The sequence below is a fragment of the Netta rufina genome, assembly GCF_964035555.1.
Source record: "Netta rufina genome assembly, chromosome: 9".
NCBI classification, from domain to species: domain Eukaryota; kingdom Metazoa; phylum Chordata; class Aves; order Anseriformes; family Anatidae; genus Netta; species Netta rufina.
The window spans coordinates 21560166-21578537 of record NC_140132.1 but is presented as its reverse complement, the minus strand read 5'-3'; the positions used below and the strand labels follow the sequence as shown (position 1 = coordinate 21578537).

General features: G+C 40.5%; 1 protein-coding gene across 1 annotated transcript in view; it reads left to right on the top strand.

Moving 5' to 3' along the window:
- The window catches only part of FNDC3B (fibronectin type III domain containing 3B), a 174312-nt gene that overhangs the window by 120488 nt on the left and 35452 nt on the right, over positions 1-18372 (top strand). The window contains exons 12-20 of the mRNA XM_084292430.1: positions 4676-4800; positions 7357-7531; positions 8198-8284; positions 10887-11025; positions 11652-11723; positions 12218-12336; positions 13142-13247; positions 14528-14700; positions 16295-16408. Coding sequence (XP_084148556.1) covers positions 4676-4800; positions 7357-7531; positions 8198-8284; positions 10887-11025; positions 11652-11723; positions 12218-12336; positions 13142-13247; positions 14528-14700; positions 16295-16408 — 1110 coding nt within the window. The remainder of the gene's footprint in view (positions 1-4675; positions 4801-7356; positions 7532-8197; positions 8285-10886; positions 11026-11651; positions 11724-12217; positions 12337-13141; positions 13248-14527; positions 14701-16294; positions 16409-18372) is intronic.

The window sequence follows — 18372 nt, the reverse complement described above, 5'->3', positions numbered from 1 at the left end:
TTGTTGTTTTCCGACCTACTTGCAGGAAGAGAACGCTGTCCTGCTTCATACGTCGTTGGGCTGGTCCTGCCCAAATTCCTCTGGTTCTTCTGTTTAGTCCTAAATAATTATTATTTTTTTCCTGACTTGCAGACTGGAAAATAAAACAGTAGATGGGCAAAGCTAATCCTGTTATTTCACCTTGTTCCCTCCCAGTTTGGATTACTTCATTTGCATGTTACCTGTTGCTCAGAACAGGCAAACACTTTCTTTCCCAGTACTGCCACAGGTCTTTGAATTGTAATTGTAATGCTTCGCTAATCAATTTATAACTTCGTGCCGGAATTGATCGTTCAGGGTAAGCAAAAGGCTGATCTCAAAAGTTATGTTAAAAACCCACCTAACGGAAAGCATCGCTGCGGCAGGGCTGATGCTTTCTCCTGCTGCCAGCGTTCATCAACCTCAGTAACTGCAGTGAAAAATGCCTCTGGCAGTGCTGTAAGAATCAGGCCTTTGTTGCTAATTAGATGTGAAATGATCGTTCTGTGATTAAGTGGTAGTAAATAAATGTTTCTCTTGTGCATATGGGTAGTGGTAGTATCCTATTCATTCTCCATGGGGAAGTGGAGGACTGTTCCTGAGCCAGAGACAAGGACATCTCTCATGCAGTGTGTGATGCTGCTGTAATTCTGATCCCCAAAGCGTTGTGATTTAACTGGCACAGAACAGAGACAGGTACAGTACCGAGCAATTTAATGATTTGTTGATGAGGAGTTGATTATTAAGTTTATGTACAGATAAAGGGAGATCATTTTGTTCTACCAAAAAGTTTCAAATTTCATGAGGTAGCTAGCTGGCAGAGATACATGTATATGAATTTATACTACCTGACACTGGTCTGTGCATCTCAGTGATGATCCACCAGAATTTGGGTACACAGCTCCATTCCCATGCTTGGGCTCGTGTTTGCTCACCCTCCTGCCCTCTGGGTCTGTTTTGTGCCCATGTCACTGCAGGTACACGTGCCACAGCATAGTCTTGGATAAAATTGTTCATTACACACCTATTTGAGGGATGTTCCCTAAGTCCTGTACTGTTTTCTAAACGCTTGTGTATACAGAAAATGCAGACCCTCGCAGAAGAGCCTGCATAACAAATGCATCGCAGAGATATTAGGGTGAGTCTGTAATAACCGTTGACAGTTTGCATTGCAGCCTCGTGCCAGATTGAGGATCAGTCTGTTGCTTTTTATTGCCAGTGTGAACCAAACACAGAAGGTAACACTAGCGTGGCCTGCAACAGATTGGTGCCATGCCTCCTGGTTGCAGAGCTGCTGCTGGCAGCTTTTGTTCGGTCTTTTGCTTCGAGGTCTTGGGAAGGACTGTGCTCGGTTTCTACATCCACCCTACCTGCAGTGGTTCATCTTCTTTTGTGTTTACTGTGTCTGCTGCAGGGAATGCAGTCAGTCAACAAAACCCATATAAATTCTCATAGCCAGTATCTCAGTAAACTCTGAGCTCCACAAGAAACTTCAGCGCCCTGTTTTAATTGAATGCGTAGCTTTAAATGGAGCTGAAATAGCAGGCAAAACTTTTAAATTTGTGTTAATGTGCTGTGTTATGGCAGTGTGCGAATTCTAATGGATTTGTACAACTGAATTGTTCTGGTTTCCTCAGACAGGCCCTGCTGCCCAGCACATTATGGGATGGCGCTGTGAAGAACAGGGAACACAGGCTGGAGAAAGGAGAGCTAGTGAAGAAGTCAGCCAGTGTCTGCTCTCCCTCTGAAATCTGTGGATTAGAAATATTTGTGGAAATGATACAGTGTATTTTAAGCAACTTATGAAACATTATTGAGAGGATTAAAACTTGGATGCTGAGCGTACAAAGAATAGGAGAAGGATTCTGGGAAAGCTGCGAGGCTCTTGGGTGGCAGCCAGTACCAGCCTGCCAGTTGTGCTTGTCTATAATTATGCCAGCATTAGAGCTTTCATAAATCTTGGGAGAGAAGGAGCGGAGAGACTATTTCCAGGCTATTAATGCCAGGATAATTAGAAATATCGGCCAGCCTCTCCAATTAGTGCCAATAGAAGGCAAAATACCAGCCAGTCTGAGTGATTTGAATACCAGTCAGTCTCTGAGCGAGTCTGGGGAATGTACAGTACCGGGTCTAGAAGAAAAATGTATATGATATCAGAATTTTTCTCCTGCAAGACTGATGATAACTTTAGTGTTTGGCAGTCTTTATAAAGTTTTAACCCACCAGTTAGTCAAACTGGGGTTTCTGTGGTCCACTGCTCTCAGTTCAGGCGTTGTGCTACAGGTGAGACTTCCCTTTTCAGCCAGCCACCACTGTACATCTGTTTATTTAATTGCATGCTTAGCGTTTGGCCACTCTGCTTCTCTAGGAGAAGAAGCAGAGGAAAATGATGGAAAAATGTACACCCGTAAGCATAAAAACAGGGAAGTCAGGATGATTTTAAACAGTTAAAGAAAACTTTGTTCAAGGCATCTGAATCTGCAAAAGTTTGCACAGGAAAAAAAAATCCATTCTTAGTAGTCCTGCACTGATATAATATACTATATTATATTAACTATATTAACTATATAATGGATATTTTATTAAAACATAGGATTAGTAATTAGGTTTTGTGTAGTCTGGATATTAAACAGGTTATCATTGAGCTGGGAAACACTGAGACCTCTTATTTTTGTTGAAAATAATTTTTATCATGCAACTGTATGTCTAGGGATTTAGATTTGAAAAGTGCTCTCACTTACGAGGGACTTTGGCTTTAGGATTCACGATTTTCTTCCAGTTCCAGCCCTTAATTTAGTTGATCTGTACCGTAACGTTGCAGCCAGAGCAGGTGGGTGAAGTTGAGGAAGATTGTGGATAAAACCAAGTTGTAGAGCAAGTGTGGAACAGCACTGGGGAAATAAAAGTAAGTTACAGTTGTTTACCAGTGTGCTAAATGTCCCTTTAGTGTCTCCAAATGGTTGTGCAGCGCTGGAGGTCTGCACGATTGTTTCTAGTTTGGTAAACACATTTCAGAGATTTACTACAAACATTTTATGGACTTCTTGCTTCTGTGTTGCAATCCGAATGAGAAGAGGTGGGAATTGATAGAGGCTGGAGAATGGTGTCAGGGAAAAATGTCTGTCCCACTCGGGCACTTTGGAAATCTTCAGTGATGAAGTAATGTATTGAGCATGGAAGAAGAACAGTGCCTGGAAAGAAAGACGGAGCCCAAGGAGGAGGTTGGGATGTTTGGGAGTTAACTGCAAGGAGAGATGCCTGTATTATTAATTTTCCTGATAGTTTACTTGTGTCTAGAAACATCGAGTCTTCTGTCAAGCTGTGAACTATGTAGTCTCATCTATGGGCAGGTGTTAATTTTACCAAGGTAAAATAAAAATACAAACCTGTAGAGGCAGGTGCCAGGTGTACAAATGGCACAGCGCAGCTCTTGGAGCATCTCTGCCACTTCCTTGGAGGTATCCATGCACCGGTTCAAGCGCATGATGGTGTTCTGCTAGGCTTCTCTTCTGCTGTGCCTTTGGGGACTTTATGACATTACTGTGCAATGGTTTTGCATTCAGATTTTGAAATTAAAACAGTTTAAACTGTGTCATCTCACGTAGGTGTTATTTGTATTCGTATTGAGCAGCCTGGGCCCTCTGTCAGCACTCCGTCCTGAAGGACCCCAAAACCACTATTTCTCATGTGTAGGGTGAGACCAGCTGCTCTTTGACGTTTTGGAGGCTGTCCTGCAGCAACTCAACATTTTTTAATCCTAGCTCATATATAGTTGGGTGGGATTGAAAAGGTTTTAGTTTTATTTTAAACGAGGAGGGGGATTTTTGAATGTCCCTGTCCTGGCTTGTACATGATGTGCCTTGGGAAGTATTTGGGACTTAGCTTTCTCAAGACCATCTCATGCTGCTGCCCCGTCTTGGCTTTGTCAGGGCTCATAGTAGCTCCAGGTCAAACTAATGCGAAGCTCCCCCATGTACCTTTGACATCCAACTTTCTCAACAAGGTATCATGCTTTCCAGCAGATCATCTCTGCCATCACATGCCGCATGCTCTGAACAGCCAGATGTGTGTCCGGCCCCACACTGCTCAGTATGGGTTCCATCTCTATGGGTTCAATCTCTGCTGCCCTTAGGGCTCACGTCTGAGTGCTGTGTGGGACAGGGTTAAGGCTGTGCCCGTGCTCACCCATCCCTGGAGCAGCGGGAGTCGGTGGACGGCGGGCAGCGAGAGCCCTCTTGTGGGATGAAGTGTTTTTGAAGGGCTTGTAGGGTTTACGTGGAATTTGGTGTGCAGAGGGTAGCGCTCAAGAAGCGTTACAGGGTTCCTGTGAGCGGGTCGATTCACAGATGAATTTCACACCTAACTTAGACATTTCTTTGTTAATGAATAAGATAAATCTGATTTCAAGTATAATGACAAGCTGTAAATACCTCTCATGAAGGTAAGAATCTGGAAAGAGGAGGAATCAGACAACAGACTGATGGTGTTATGTATTGTTTTAGGTAACGTAGCGATGCTGTCAGTGACTTCAGAGTTCCGTTTGCACAGTCCCTGTGTGAAAGCATCTAATTCTAATATCATTTAACAGTTCGTCATAGGATAAGAAATGTCTGGTTTTGTTTTGAAGCTATCTAATTACAGATGGTTCTCTTTCTAGGGAAAACGGAACAGTGGTTTCAGAGAGTGTTACTTTGGAAGCCAGAAGCATTGCAAGTTGACAAAGCTTTGTCCAGCTTTGGGTTACACCTTCCGATTAGCAGCTCAGAATGACATCGGTACTAGGTAAGTTATCCCAGGGTGCACACTTCATTGACAAAAAGTGGTAGTTGAAGAGTTTAACTTGCAATATGACAGTGTAAAGAGGGACTTCTGACTTTCTTGATTTATTTTTTTTTCCCTCTTTATGGTTTTGGGTTAAATATCTGATGTTTGATCTATTATTAATGCTTTAATGTATATCACACCTTCTCCGGTGGTATCATTCACCCCCAGGGAATTGCCACGTCCCTTCAGAGTGATGAGGTTGGTCGAAGCAGATAGACTCCTTTTGAGGTGCTAAATGGTGTTTTGTGGTCTATTTCTTACACAAAAAGAATACATCTTTTATGTGAAATTCCCACTAGGGATCTCTGCGAACCAAGAAAAACAAGCAAGAGGAAGTTGAGTTACAGATTTTGAAAGGAATCTTGATGTATTTATTTTTCTATTTTAAAGCAAAGCCCTTCTGTCTTTTTTCAGCAGTACAGTCCTTTCCTTCTTCAGGGGAACTGGCAGGGCTGGCTGACAGGGTGGGAAAGAAGGGGGCAAGAACCGGGACTGAGAGGGGACGGGCACACTCAAGGGCACTGCAAGATGGGTTTCAGAGTCTTCTTTTTTGCCTGTGCACAGATGCATTTAAGTGAAGGTGATGAGAAGTCAGGCTTATTCCAATTCTCAAGGACTTCCTGGGGAGCACTGGGCTAAAACACTGCCCAGCAAGGACCAGAGCATGTCCAAGACACGTCTCCGTGAGCGGCTGTGCGCCTCTGGAGGAGAGTAGGCGAGGAAGAGTTTAGCTGTGAAGAAGCTAAACATCCAGTGCTTTTGTATACTCATTTATTGTCCTTAGCTAAGCAGGATCTAATAATTATTACTAGAAGGAAAGAAAAAGAAAAACAACGATGTGCTTTGCTGAGGAAGATTGCTGTATCGTTCTGTCATCTTAAACACAAAACTCCTAGTGATATATGACTTTTAAAAGTTAATTGGTGTCCCTCTGAGATGTGCAGGGACTGTTCACGTTCCTTTTGCCAGTTTCTTTCAAGATTACTTCCCTCCCTGTTTAAATAGTCCATGAACTGTGGAGGGACTTGAGCTGGAGCTGCCAAGTGCAAATGGAAGGGCACTGCCAGATGGTGGTGTCTCTGCAAAGTTCCCAGCTTTGGAATCTCTTCTTTTTGCCAGATCCCAGATTTTTAAAAAATGTTTTTGGGCATGCTGCACAACTTCTCCCCACCCACTCCCCCCCCCACCTTTTTTTTTTCTGTTATATTCTCTCTTTTTTTTCTCAAGCTATTGAAGAGGGAGTGGACTAACAAGTATATTCATGGTCAGCTGCTATGTGTTAATCTACAAGATAAGCACCAACAGCACACGGCTTGTTTTTTATAGACAGCACTCAAAATTATGACATGCTAATGTCATCTAACAGTTCATATTTTAAGATGGTGTTGGTTAGTTGTAATGCTTGTGGATTTATCGTTTGAGATGATTTTTTCTTGTTTGGGTGCTCGTTACAGGTGTTTTTGTTTTTTTCAACACTCATACATCTGTTGTTCTTGAGAAAGAAGACCCACAAAAAGCAGATACAGATTTTTGTGTGCATTAAATTCATGTGATGGCTTTGTTAAGAAACAATATACCTTTGTACTTTGGAAACAAATCTGAAAATTGCAAGAACACTGCACTCAATTGAGAGTTCCGATGATGTGCTGCTGAAAATTCACTGAAATCTATCCATTTTAAGTTTTGATCTCAAATTTCCATTGTACTTTGTATAGTCTGCCTGGGGTGTTAGGAGAACTTCCCACACTTGTTCAACACAACAGCCTGTTCTGTTTCAGGGCATTGTGTGCTGGGATTTAGACAAGATGAGAGCATGCATCTCTCCTGCTGCAGATGTTCTCTTTCTTTGCAACCTGAGCTTTGTGAAAGAATGACTTTATTGCTCAGCTTTGAATGCAAAGAAATTTGGGCAGGGAAGGTCAGAAAGGAGCAGAGCCAGCCTGGAGAGTTGGAAGGTATCCGTGCCTGCACCAAACAGCTCCTACGTGATGCTGAGCGTGTGTGGTCATGACTGGATAGATTTTCCCTGCTTTCTTTGAGAGGGATGTCTGAAGTAGTGGGACTTGCTGAAGCACTTGGCTTTCAAGGCTGTAGCTTGATTAGAAATTGTATTCTGAGTGTACAAAGGTAGAAACTACATATAAAGTTTAACTTCTAAAAGTTGAGAAGTTGGACATTATTTGCTGTGCTTTATTTTCCTTTTGTTAAATTAGATTTTGTTCTACTTCACAGTTAATAGTAAGTTAATTTGAGTCAATCCATTATTATTTTCCCAATATTATGGCAATGAAATCCATAAAAATGGTTGTGAGGGCACTTGTAATCCTGCATTTGTTTTTGTTTTTAGTTCTGGCATTTCCCTAATTTTGTGTGCTCATCTTTTCCACTTGGGCATATTAACATTGTCTAGATTTTTTGAAAATACAAAAAAAAAAATAGTAATCCATCTATATATGTGAAAACACTGTGCTGTTCTTTTAACATATTCCTCTCTCCTTCTCTGTTCTTGTATAGTGGGTACAGCCAGGAGGTGGTATGCTACACTGCAGGTAACATTCCTCAGACTCCTTCTGCACCAAGGCTTGTTCGAGCTGGTGTTACGTGGGTTGCATTGCAATGGAATAAAGTAGAAGGATGTACACCAGAGGAAGTGATTTCCTACACCTTGGAAATTCAAGAAGAAGATAATGTAAGTGCTGTGTTACTGTGAAGCGTACTGAGTGGCTCAAATTGAGTTTCCATTTATTAGTCCAAGTTTATTGAAAATATTGTGGATTCCTATTTTGGAGGGCCATTCCAGTTAATACTTCTGTAAGGGTTATGTGAGGACTCTTAAAACTTTATGTAACAGAAAAAACATTTTAATAGAATGCCTTTTAGGAGTACTCAGTACTTGGCAGGGCAGAGATGTGTGATTTGTTCGGCTTCACAGTAGAATTTTGAATCCTTAGCTAAGAAGTAGCTAAAATTCTTAGCTAAAAGTCTGTGCTGTCATCCGTGATTCGTTTATAAAGCTTCACAGGAGTCCATAACCTATAGGGCAGTTTATCCTCCATGTTCTGCTGAGTGGTGCGCTTGCTTTCTGTAATCATCTGTCACTTTTATTCCTCTTAAAACATGTTAAACTGTTGTTACTGCTTTTAAGCTTATTTTACAGCAAAATTATATTATTCAGGTTGGTTGCACCATCCTTCTAGAGGGAACATTATTGTGACCTAGTAGCTTAAAAAAAAAAAAAGCAAGCAAACCGAAAACAAACATAAAATTCACTCAACTATGAAGCCCCTTTGATACAGCATATTCTGGCTGCACACTAATACGGAGAGCATTTACTGGAATTTCTTTCTCTCTCTAGGATAGCGTGTTTCACCCAAAGTACACTGGAGAGGAGCAAGCCTGTACTGTGAAGAATCTCAGAAGAAGCACACAGTATAAATTCAGGGTAAAATCCTCCTCTTGTCACTGCATAGTATTTTCTGTCTTGGATGTGTGTTGTTTTTTTCGAGGCACTGTAGGGAACCTTTATTATTACCTGCAAAACTGAGCCATCAAAACCAAATTTTCCCTGTCACATAAGCCATTATTTTATATGAACACCTGATGGATGAATCCGGTCAATCCGTGAGCTGCCATGGGCATGAGGTGTCTGGGAGCCAAGTGCTGCTTCACAAGATGGTGTTTGGCTGCATCATCCCTGTCCGCCAGGGCCTGCAGCGAGCTGTCTCCTCCAGATTGTGTGCTCCTTTGCGGGCTGGAAGACCTTGTGAAGGTGCATGAACTACCTCAGGAACTGGAAAGCTGGTGCAGCGTCATGAAGAGACGATGCCTTTTAGTTCAGTGTTGTGGATGCTTAAGTGCTTTTCTGCAGTACTGCTTGCAAATTAAAAATGAATTTTTCACAGCTGGGTTGATGATGGGTTGAACTGGGCCTTTTCCTCGTGTCACCGGCTCAGAGCACAACTGTAATCTGACAGTAGTGAGACCTTCCCTCATTGCACATGGACCATCATTAGTGAGCTGTGAAACTTAGGAAAGGATCCCCAAAACAGTAAAAAACGAAACCCTAAAACAGTAGTGTCACAGCAGCATTTTACAACTAGCAGTAGGGACTATACTGCTAATTCTAGGCTTGTCTTTGAGCCTGGGCAAAATAGTTGGTTTTCTTGTATGGGGCTCTGGGTAATAGAGATTGTCCAAATCTCTTGTAGGGGAAGGGGGGGGGGTTAATTTATGTAAATCAGTGTCCACTTTAGGGAGGGGACATCCTGCTAACAATTTTGGTCAAAATTAAGGTTGGTTCATTAAAGTGACGATGGAAGTGTAATACACCTTTGTAAAGGGATTTGTTCAGCATCACATGAGGGTTTAGCTCGGGGGGCAAGTGACACAAAGCACGTGAAAAGGTGCAGAAATTTCATTCTCCCAAATGTTTGAATTACCACCTGGAACCACCAGTGACTGTTTCTAGTGAAGTTCCACAAACAACAGTGCTGGTGTATGCTGTGTTGTAATGTTATCAGTGACATGGAAGCAGAGTGCCATTTTTATTTCTAGTAAGAAGATGAGAAACTCTAGTTTGGGGAAGCAGGGGCTCTGAAAAAGCATTGCATATTCCAGCTGAAGAATCAGGTTAATACGAATTTTCAGTTCCCACTGGGCCAGTGCAGACTTTAGCTATGTGAATAAAGGAAATTATAAGTTAAAAATAAGTTGTATTACATTTATATCTCAAACTGTTCCCCTGGAGCTGTTACTGAGATATTTGTCTAACTTACGTATCTGGTGTTCATGGTAGGATGTCTTAAATTGGTGAACAGTCAGAGAAGAGCCAAGAGGTAATTAAATAATTCAAAAACATGGCAGTAAAAAAATAAAGATGCCAGGAAGAGTAGGGCAGCAGGTCATCAAGGATGTCCACGGTGGTTGAAACTTTCATAACTGGCTATTCAGTTTAGCAGACCCAAAGTGTAGGACTTCAATAAGCAGAAAATTGGGAGCCAGGCAAATTCAGTGAGAAACACAGGGTTGGTGATATTTTGGAATTCTTGTCTGCTGACAGTTTTTCTTATTCGGATCATATAAAGATGTAAAGCCATACCTTTTAGAAAAATAACAAGTAGCCATAAGAAAAACTTACACAGGAGTCAATACTGGCTTTGGCTTCTTTAAAGCAAGCATATGGGCTGGTGAACCTCAACTAATTTTTTGGCTTTAAAAACTACAAATTGTTTTCCCCAGAAGCCTCTGTTAGAAGAGGGGATAGAAACGACCATCCTGACTGAGAATATCAGAGCTTCCCAAGTGGAAAAGTTCCTGCGAGCTTAATATTTACTCTTAGCAATTACAATAAATATTTTATTACTCACTTCCTTGGCAGCAGATTCATATCCCAGAGACTATTCTGAGCTGATACAGCTCTCACCAGCCACAAAGCATTAGACCATTTGGGGTTTCTTCCTGATCTGCTCCGTCTCCTGGCCAGGTCCTCGGGTCTTCTCGTAGCTTAGCAGCGTTCTCACTGAAGTCAGCAGAAGGTATTCTTGAGTAGAGACAAAAGATTTGGCTGAGCAAATTTACTTTGGGCACATCCTGCCAGTTTTGGTGACTGTCGATTATGCCTTTCTTGTTTGCCTGTCATACTACTTGGGGTTTTAATTATGTGATTACTGATAGCCTGAAAGAATTTGTTCTAAATAGCAGTTTATACCTCCAAAACAAAAATAGCACAGTTGTTATCTTCATCTTCAGTGAGTAAATAACTTCGAGTTGCCATGTGATTCTTCTTTGTTGTTGTTCAGAGAAAAACAGCAATGCTGTTATCTTAAGCTTACATGGTGGTGGAGGGGGGTGGAAAAATCGATGTAGTTTCTAAAGAAACAACGTTGACAATCAGCTGTTATTAAAATCCCACACGCTATTTTGGGAGGTGACATGCTTTCTAAGTTAATGATATTTGTGTAGTTACTAAAGGAAGTATTGTACAAAACTGTCAGAAAAACCGTCACAGTAAGCAAGGATAAATTTGTTGCATTTTTTTGTTTCAGCTGTTTGCTTCTAATGTGGAAGGAAAGAGTTCTCCAAGCGAAGTTTTGGTCTGTACAACAAGCCCAGACAGGCCAGGACCTCCAACCAGACCGATCATTAAAGGGCCAATAACATCTCACGGCTTTAGTGTTAAGTGGGGTAAGCAGGTTCAGTTTGGCATAGGAAGGTTTGGAGGGTCATAATGTTGAATATTGAATTCAGATAAAATTCTGTAAATGCATCTTATACCGTAGATATTTCATGCCATTTGTAAGTCCATAAAGTTAAAAAAAAAAAAAAAAAATACATCTGAAAGGCTGGACAGCTCAATTGTCTGAATATTTTGAAGGATGTTTAAAAGAACTTATGTTTTAAGAATCAGATTTTTTTTTCTTGTTTTTAATTAATTAACTCAGAGTTTTAATCAAGTGTGCATTCAGGCTTGTCTTCTATTTTGTGTCCCATTGCAGATGGACACTGCTTATCCTGCAGCTGCTTCCTTTATCAATGGGATAAACCTCCATACCGCATCTTTTTCAGTTCTTTTTCCATGCATTTTGTTTGTAGCATCTCTGAAATGTTAGCCAGCCACCTTATTCTGACTCATTCTGAGAACTAACTTCTGCTACCCACTTCTGCTATAAATTCATAGTTAGTGTGGGGGAGTTAGTTTGTTGAGGAGAAAGAGCAGATTCAAAAACGGTTTCTGTATTCTTTTTTGTTCTATTTGATTCCTATTCTTGATTCACTAACTACTTGCCTTGATTGTTGTTGTTTTTTTTCAGATCCTCCACAAGATAATGGTGGTTCAGAAATCCTAAAATACCTATTGGAGATTTCTCAAGGAAGTCCGGAAGGTAAACTTGAAACAAGTTTTATGCATTTTAATCCATGCTGGCTACTCAAAAGTACTGGCCCTTTAGGCTCTTAGTATGCTAATACTGCAGATATGATTGAAACAGAGTTACGTACTTGCAGCCTTAAAACCTGCAGGATTTCTGGGAGAGTTTTGATTTTTTTTTTTTAAATTTTTTTGAGCAAGTATACTTGTTCTCCATGACAGGTGGAATTTTATGTTATAGAGCTGAACTTATTATTCTATTTTATATTTTTAATATATTTTAGAAATATATATATTTGTATGTATATGCATTTCTATGCACATATTTCTGTGTGTATGTGTCTATGTATGTCCTGAAGCAGCAATAATATTCTTAATAATATTAAAGCTAATGACTTTCTTGAAACAAATCATTCATGAAAGACCACATTAAGGATTTTCTTTTCTCCTAGACAGCAGTAAACTTGTTGCATTGTACTTTTATAAACTTGGATATATCTCATTTTCTAGCAAATCAGTGGGAAGTGGCATATAGTGGATCAGCAACAGAATATACCTGTACTCACTTGAAACCAGGCACTTTGTATAAACTCCGGGCATGCTGTATCAGCACTGGCGGACACAGTCAGGTAAGTATTATTTAACAGTAAGGGCTATTGGTTTTACATTTTTCAGAGATTTATCTACTATATATGGTAAATAATTTATTTTTTTAAAAGCAAGTGAATATATCTCCTGTAGCACAATAAAGCAACACTAATTGCTGTTAATCTTCTGTTGCAAGTTGATGAATTTTTCAAGACTTCTATGTGCATCTGATGACTTTTTAGTCAAATTGCAATTCAGTGTGGTTTGCTTTCCTCAGAACCAATCTGTAAATGTTTATTCTTAAGCTAGAAACGACCATGATGTTTGTGTGATCTGACCACTTGCTTGTGAAAGGCTACAGACTGATCTGTGTGAGTCTCTACTGACCAACACCGGTGGCTGAAGTTGTAGTAGGGGTAATCGCCTTTCATGTGGCTGAATCGTTCTTTATGCATTTAGGTTCCATTTTCAAGCCACTGATTCCTGCCATTCCCTTCTTTAATTTAAAGTCATTTTATTACCTACGTTTCTATTCCTATTGCTGTGATTTTTTTTTATGATTGAGTACATTAGCACTCAACACTGTTTTAAAAAAAAAAGGAAAATTAGAATAAAGAGCCCCAAAAATTAGCCAACAACATTTCTGTGCTACAGTGCTAATAAAAGAATTCTATTCATTGCATTTGCAAAAAACATGCTTGATAGCATCTCCTATCCTTTATTGTTTATGTAAACAACTAATAAATGGCTGTTTTAGAGCATAGTTTTTATCACTTTCTAATTATTGCTGATTTCCTAGGCACTAATTATACCACAGAGCTAACTTCAGCTCCTCTTCTCTTCCAGTGTTCTGAAAGTTTACCTGTCCGTACGCTAAGTGTTGCACCAGGCCACTGCCGGCCACCAAGAGTTTTAGGGAAGCCGAAGCACAAAGAAGTTCAGCTACAATGGGGTAAGCCACTGGAGCACATCACTGTTAAATAGCTTGGAGAATTTGGGGTGACATTTAAATCCTGTTTCAGAGAAACACAACTCATTGGATACCAGTAATTTTATAAAGAACTTGGGCCATGGACATGACACTAAACAGTCAAAAATACACATTTTTTCAGAATACAAGATACATGCCAGTATGCAACAGATTTTTTCTTTGCTATGGTAAACTTGCAGCATCCAAGACTCCTTGTGGTGTCAACTGATAAGCTAAATTCTAGGGCAGCACCATTTCTAACTGACAAATATGTCTCAATCCAGTATAAAAAGTGACTTTTGCATGCAGAAGACCATGTTGTTTCCTAGAAGATCCACCTTCTAGTGGCAGTGCTTTTCAGAACCCCAGGCAGGCTGATTTGGCAGTACTAGCTTGTGATATAATGTAGAAATATTACCAAATATGTTGTTTTCATGGTGGAAAAGGTGCCTGTAACAAACCGAATACAGGCACGGAAAACAAATTGAGTTTTGCAAAAAGCTGTTATTCCAAGTGACACTCAGGGTTTAGATCATTGTACTGAGATTTAGAATCTCATAAATGTTAGCGGTGTGACTAACAAAGTTTGAGAATGGCAGTTGTTTGTGTTTTTATTAGGTGTTAGTGGGGCTTTGCCAGAAATCCCATGTGTAAGTAGTAGTTTTGGAGTGTACATGACCCTCACTAGCTTGTGTCCAACAATAGCCAGCAGCCAAGATTAGGTCAGACAGACACCATGTGCCTCATAATTTCTCTCTGACCCAGAAGGAATGTACTCAGCACTCGTCTAGCGCCAGTCTTAAGTTTTCATGTCCTTTTCTCTCTTTTGCCCTATCAACTTTTTTTTTTTTTTTCCCCAAAAAAACCATCTTTGATATGGGGGAAGAAACAGTTCTTCAGAAGAGGATGGTGGCTACTTTGCTTTGCTTAAAAAATATCTGGGCACCTGCTGGTGCCAAACAGAGTCTCCCAGGTTGAAAGATCATCCTTGCCTTGGGAGGAGCTGCTGATCTTGCATGTGATGATCTGACCTGGTGTATGGTTAGAGTTAAGAGTAGTTTTATTCATTTGCCTTAAAAATGTTGATTATATGCATGGTGAAGATATTGCCGGTAAGGCATCTATCAAAGGGGAAAATCATTGCTGACAGTATGTGAGTGTATATAGTGTATGTGATTGTATCTGTGTGTTGTGAATTAAAAAAACTAATCTTCCTGGCATATGCCCGTATGTTGTTAGTGAATTATGTGTTTTCTTTCTAGACGTCCCTCCATCGGAAAGCGACTGTCCCATCTCAGAGTACAGTGTAGAAATGACAGAACCAGAAGAAGTTGTTTCTGAAGTGTACCATGGTCCTGATCTGGAGTGCACAGTCAGCAACCTTCTTCCCGGCGCAACGTATCAGTTCAGAGTGAGAGCTTTGAACGATGGCGGGGTATGTGATTTGGCTTTTCTCATTAGAGGTAGTAAAATGCCTGAGTTGTGTGATTCTCGACAGTGATTGCATTAGAGCTGATGGTCAGAAAGGTGAAACTGAAGATAGGCAATAGAAAAAGTGAGAAATGCTTAATAGAACTTCTGAGGAAGAGCTGTGGTTTTGGATCTGGTACTCTTTTAAAATAAGATTTCATGTACTAACATGAATTGACTGGCCAAAGTCAGCTGGACCAAAACATGCAGCAGTCATATCTGCTTACAAGAAGGAATCTCTTTACTTCCACTGCATTCCTTTCTTGTTTTCAAATCTTAACTGTGTATTAACTGTACTCAAAGATGCAAAGTATTTCTAGCTCCTCTCTCGATTAAATGGAGGGGCTGGTTTTGGCTTGGTTGTTTTTGTTTGTTTGTTTTTTTAACCAGATGTGAAATAGGGGTGAAGGAGTGTTCTTTACCAAATGCATACACCTGTCTCCCTCCTGTTAAGTGAACAAAACAACAGGAATCAATACATGAGTTTTTTTGAAGTATATATCTTTTGTAATTCAAACAAAGCAATCTGTGTTAGCCATCCTTGCTAGCAGAGATGCCTGTTGAGAGGTTTTCTGGAACAATTTTGGTGTTGTTCAATCTTTGTAATGGCTCACTTTTCCATACTTATTAGTATTCCATTCTAAAATAAGCAAATACCAGTGTTTCCTCTAATTGCTTATAGTCACATTCCTTTGTTCCGGAGAATGGTTTCTAATTAGCTTGGGGATGCACTGAACAAGGTTCATTATTCCGCTCTCACAGCCTCAGGCTGCTTCCACCTTCTCTCTCTCCTGTCCTCGCAGTGCCGGCTGAAGCCAGCTTTCCAGACTGTTGAAATCTGTGTTTCTGTTTCTTTTGCTAATTTTTACCAAAGGCTCAAAAGGTCTGAACAGCTGGCCGAGCTGCATGTGGAGGCCTCTGACCACTGGGCACAGTAGCACATGGTGTACGTACCTTGTACCACTGCTCACCAGGTGCTGCTGTGAGACACCCAGACTGCAGCTCCATCATACGCCATCCTTTTGCAGTTAACTTGTGGCAGATGTTTCATACAGAAGTTGGGTTTGGACTCCAGTACATGCTTTGCTATTGCTGAGCTCCTCCTTAAAGCCAGGGGAAGCCAGTTACGCCAGGCTATGGCATAGCCATGGGAACACATTACTTTGAGCTAAGGAAAACAGTTTCTCAGTTTTCTATTGCTGAGCACATATTCCTGCTCTTTGATGAATTAGAAGTGGCTTGCGCTTTCACGAGCACTCAGCGCTTCACAGGACGATGCCCTGGAGCAGCTGAGGTGCAGTCTGCCAGTCTGCTCGTACCCAAGCTCTCCTCACATTTTTACCTTGCAGTACCTTACGTGGTCTAATCCTGTGCTCTGATATTTGGCGCTGCATGTTGGAAGCCCAGCTCATCTTTGAGAGAGATTATTGCATTCACAAAGATTCTGTGTGCTGTTCCTGGAAATCAGTTGTAAAAAAAACACATTTGAAAAGCCTTTGAGGAACATGAGATGCGTGTATGTTTATGTATTAATGTATAGATATCTTGTTTCCCTCTAGTACGGGCCGTATTCGGAAGCTACAGAAATCACCACGGCAGCAGGACCACCCGGGCAGTGCAGAGCACCTTCTCTGTCCTTTCTGTCTGACACACGTGTACTTGTAAGCTGGGAGGTAGGTCAGGTGCCCTCATTTAACTTCTCTTTTACTTACCCAAACTAATGTGATCACTGTGCACTTGAAAGCTGGCTCAAGAGCTGTTAACTGGTTTAGAACAATTTTTTTTTGCAAGAAAAGTGTATATAGAAACTCCTCTATTGTAGAAAGTTGTCATCTCTACTTTTCTTTTTAAAGCATTGCATAAAGTTGATCATGAGTCATCTGGACCAGCAGCATTCAGACACAAGAACTCCTACACTGGCGTCAGATGATAGAGAGTTGGTCTGTTTAAAGTGCACTCTGCAGGCTTTTAGCATGTCAGAATGTCCTGCGGTAGAATTGTGAAGGCAAATATTTGATTTTGGCTAAAGCTGAAGTCTCTGATATGAAATTAACTCTTCACAAATGCTTACAGTTCAGCTTTTCTCAAAAATTGTTTGTCTCTTCCCCAAATATTTACTTTTATTTTTGTTTGTATAAGTTCTTTCTCTGTTCTCCACAACCTTAGACATTGGTTCTTTGATTAAGATTTAGCTTAAACGCTGAAATGTGGATCGGTGTCATTAAAAAAAAAAAAAAAAAAAAAAGTTATGTAATTAAGGCAGAAAGGAATGGATGTCATAAATAAAGCTGTGATGCAGAACAACGAGGCTGTAATTCTGCCACAGGCTTTCTCTGGAAACCTCGCAGCTCTGCATCTTTCAGTTTCCCTCCACCAAAGGATGCCTTTGCTGAGAAATGTTACTGATGTTCATGAGATGTTCTAAGAAAGTAATTGTGCTAACAATACATCTAAATAGAAACATAATCCAAGTTCAATTTTATAATGAAACAAGTGCATTTGATACAGTTTTGGTCTGTTTTGTTGATATTTCTTGCAACATTTTGTGATTCTGAGATAAAGTTGCACTGAGCTTTTAGATGTTAACTTTTAGAAGTTGCAAGTGTTGAGATGCTCTTTTTTAGTTACCTCTCGTGTTTAGCAGGCTTAGCAGTTGCCAGTACTCCTATAAAAGTAGCTGGAAGCCCACGGACAAAGCTGGTGAACCCACGCAGGGATGCTCCGTACCTTTTATTGGTAGTCAGACCTGCTACAGTGGAAATTCCATGTGGTGTTTTGCTCAACCCACCACTCATCTTTGTTTTCCCAGTAACAGCTATATTGACAAATTTGCAGTTGCTAAACTGGGTGACTGTTTAACTTTCTCACAGTTTCTAGGGTTGCTGTTTTTTTTTTTTTTCCAAGCAGATTTGCCTGTGTAGTTGTATCGCTTTTCTAGTTCCCCATTCAGAGAATTAAAAAGAGAGCTTGTTGCATGCCATAATCCGAAAGTCTGTCATATCCTGGCCCACGCTTCCCTACATAAAGCAGAGATTCCTCAGAGCACTTCAGTTGACACAGCACAGCACTAGACAGTTCTTGTAAAAAATAAAATAAAATTTTGGTTCAGGAGCCACGGCATTACGCCTGCACTAGCTCATCTCCAGCAAATTCCAGTAAAAATATCTGGATAAATTCTGCATTCCCACAGACTTCAGAATAATAAAGGTATTGCAGTAAGTCTTTTTTTGGACGTGAACGTACAAAGGTCCACCCTCCCATATCCCGTGCTTTGAGTAGTAGCTCAATAGCTGACTTTAATTGAAAAGCACAGACAAGCTACTCAATTGCTGAGGTTGATCTTTTCTCCATAACATGAACAACTACGTCAGGCTTGAGAGCTAGCTCTGCCAGAGATGTTCTGATCACTTAACCGCATTGATGCTTTTTTGTGTTCTTCACAGTCATGCTTCTGCCAAGCCAGTGGGGGGAGAATTTATTTCTGAGTGTTGTGATGAAAAATGAAGTAGCTGCATATGCTGTCTTGTTTCTGTGACTTTCAGATAAATTTTGGGCAGAATTGGCCTGTTTCACTAACCTATTATGGAACAGTAATTCAGGGCATTTCAATTTGCAGAAGTAATGGTGTATTAATTTC